Raw genomic sequence first — 1985 nt, forward strand, 5'->3', positions numbered from 1 at the left:
TTATTGAAATAATATAACAGAGAGAAACATACTCGTAAAAATGTACAACCCAGTATGAAATTTGAAACCAACTAGTACACAATTAACTATAATAATAATACTTAAAGTCAATATTCTAAGAATAAACCATTCCATAAGTAAAGAGTGCAGTAAAAACAGTGACATACATAGAGTATTATTTATTCTAATTTATTACAAGTTATGAGGTACATTACTACAGACGATGACGATCATGGTAGTTGGCGTTCCTCAGAGCTTCAAGATGGTGATGTTTGGCAGCAGCGACCTCGTGAGTATCTGCTAGGTATCCAGACTTAAGCACGACATGCTTAGCGAGAGGTCCGTGGTAAGGAACGACATAGTGCGCTCCACTGTAAGCTCCAGTATATTCGCCATATCCTCCGGCATATCGTCCGCTGTAATCGTGTCCGTATCCCGAGTGAGCCTTGGCCTTGGCTACAGCGGCGAAATGCTCAGCCTTGGCAGCGGCCACCTCGTGAGTGTCCGCGATGTGTCCATCATGGAGTACATGAGGAATAGCGATGGGTCCGTGATACCTGAAATCTCCATGACCGTAGTCTCCTCCATAAGAGCCGCTGTATCCTTCTTCATGATTGTATCCATAACTCCCTCCGTACCCGTGACCGTGAGACTGTGTAGCCAGAGCAGCAAGATGAGCGCTCTTGGCCGCTGCTACCTCATGAGTGTCTGCTAAATACCCGCTGTGAAGAACGTGTGGGACGTTGATTGACCCATGGTAGTAGCTGTGGCTTCCAAGTACTTCACTTATACATAGGGCGGATAGCATGAACACAAACTGAAACAAGGAAATACTTATCTGGTTATCAGTTTAATAAATTACGAACCGGAATATTACAAATTTTCCATCAATTAAAAAATTATGGAACGATCCTCCGGGTATACCATTTTGAGCTGATGTATTTTGGTCAAGTTTTTTTTTCCAATAACATATCAGTAATTAAACTTATCATACCCACAGTCCAGGGATGTAAACATACAATACTAATGCCATCAATTCAAACCAAGATTATGAAATGTGTAATTAAATATAATCAACAGGAATAAAACCATATTTTTAATAGATTCTGTGTACTGTCTACGATGCTACTGAACATTGATAGTGTTTCCCTAAAATAATAATACTATAGTTAAATGATATTCAAGACAGTGCCATAAAACATAATATTATAAATTAAACATCAAGCCTCTAAATATATATATATATATATATAAGTCGTATATAAAGTCGCATCTTGAAAGCTGATATTGGATATATATATGAAACCAGAACTTACGCAAGTTCTCATGGTGGCTGAGGATCTAGACTGTGCAGTTGTCAGGAGTTGAACGGTATATATACTGCGTGGATGTACCAACATCCTCTCTCCTTTGACTTTGAGCTATTAGAATTTCCTTTCTAACTAGCTATAACATTCATAGCAAACATTTTTTATCTTCGTTACTTTTATTCAATCTACATGTACTTTTCTTCCATATTTGCAATAATTTACTTAATACGAGTAATATGTACAAATACATCTGATTAAAGGTTAATAATTGAAGACACGATTTAATTTTAAAACTCAGTCCTATTGTGACCAATATTAGATATATATACCTGTACAAGTACAGATCTCTAAATATCAAAGAATTAGTTATCTAAAGTGGCAATTATATTATAAAGTTATATAATAAAGTGATCCAACTAACAAGTTCAAGTTTCTATGGTTAGCACTCGTGATTAAGTTAAATTATTATTTAAGTTTCTGTACTTTGGCTGGGAAAGAAGTTTTTTAATTATAATTTTATGTTTTTAGAGCCTTTTGGTTTCTCAATATTAAACCTAAATACTGATATTTAAGTTTAAAAATTATTCACTTTTTACTTACATCATTTTATAGCATGCGTAGTTACAATCCACTTTAAGTATAATGCATTCCTAACGTTCTTTGTTTCAAGTTTGT

At 35.2% G+C, this 1985-nt stretch overlaps 1 protein-coding gene across 1 annotated transcript; it reads right to left on the reverse strand.

The window, feature by feature from the left end:
- Positions 1-214: 214 nt before the first annotated feature.
- LOC124361105 (cuticle protein 5-like) lies at positions 215-808 on the reverse strand. The gene has a single exon (XM_046815140.1). It carries the CDS (start codon positions 806-808, stop codon positions 215-217), a length of 594 nt encoding a protein of 197 aa, XP_046671096.1.
- Between the last annotated feature and the right edge of the window lie 1177 nt (positions 809-1985).

This window comes from Homalodisca vitripennis, chromosome 4, assembly GCF_021130785.1.
Source record: "Homalodisca vitripennis isolate AUS2020 chromosome 4, UT_GWSS_2.1, whole genome shotgun sequence".
NCBI lineage: Eukaryota > Metazoa > Arthropoda > Insecta > Hemiptera > Cicadellidae > Homalodisca > Homalodisca vitripennis.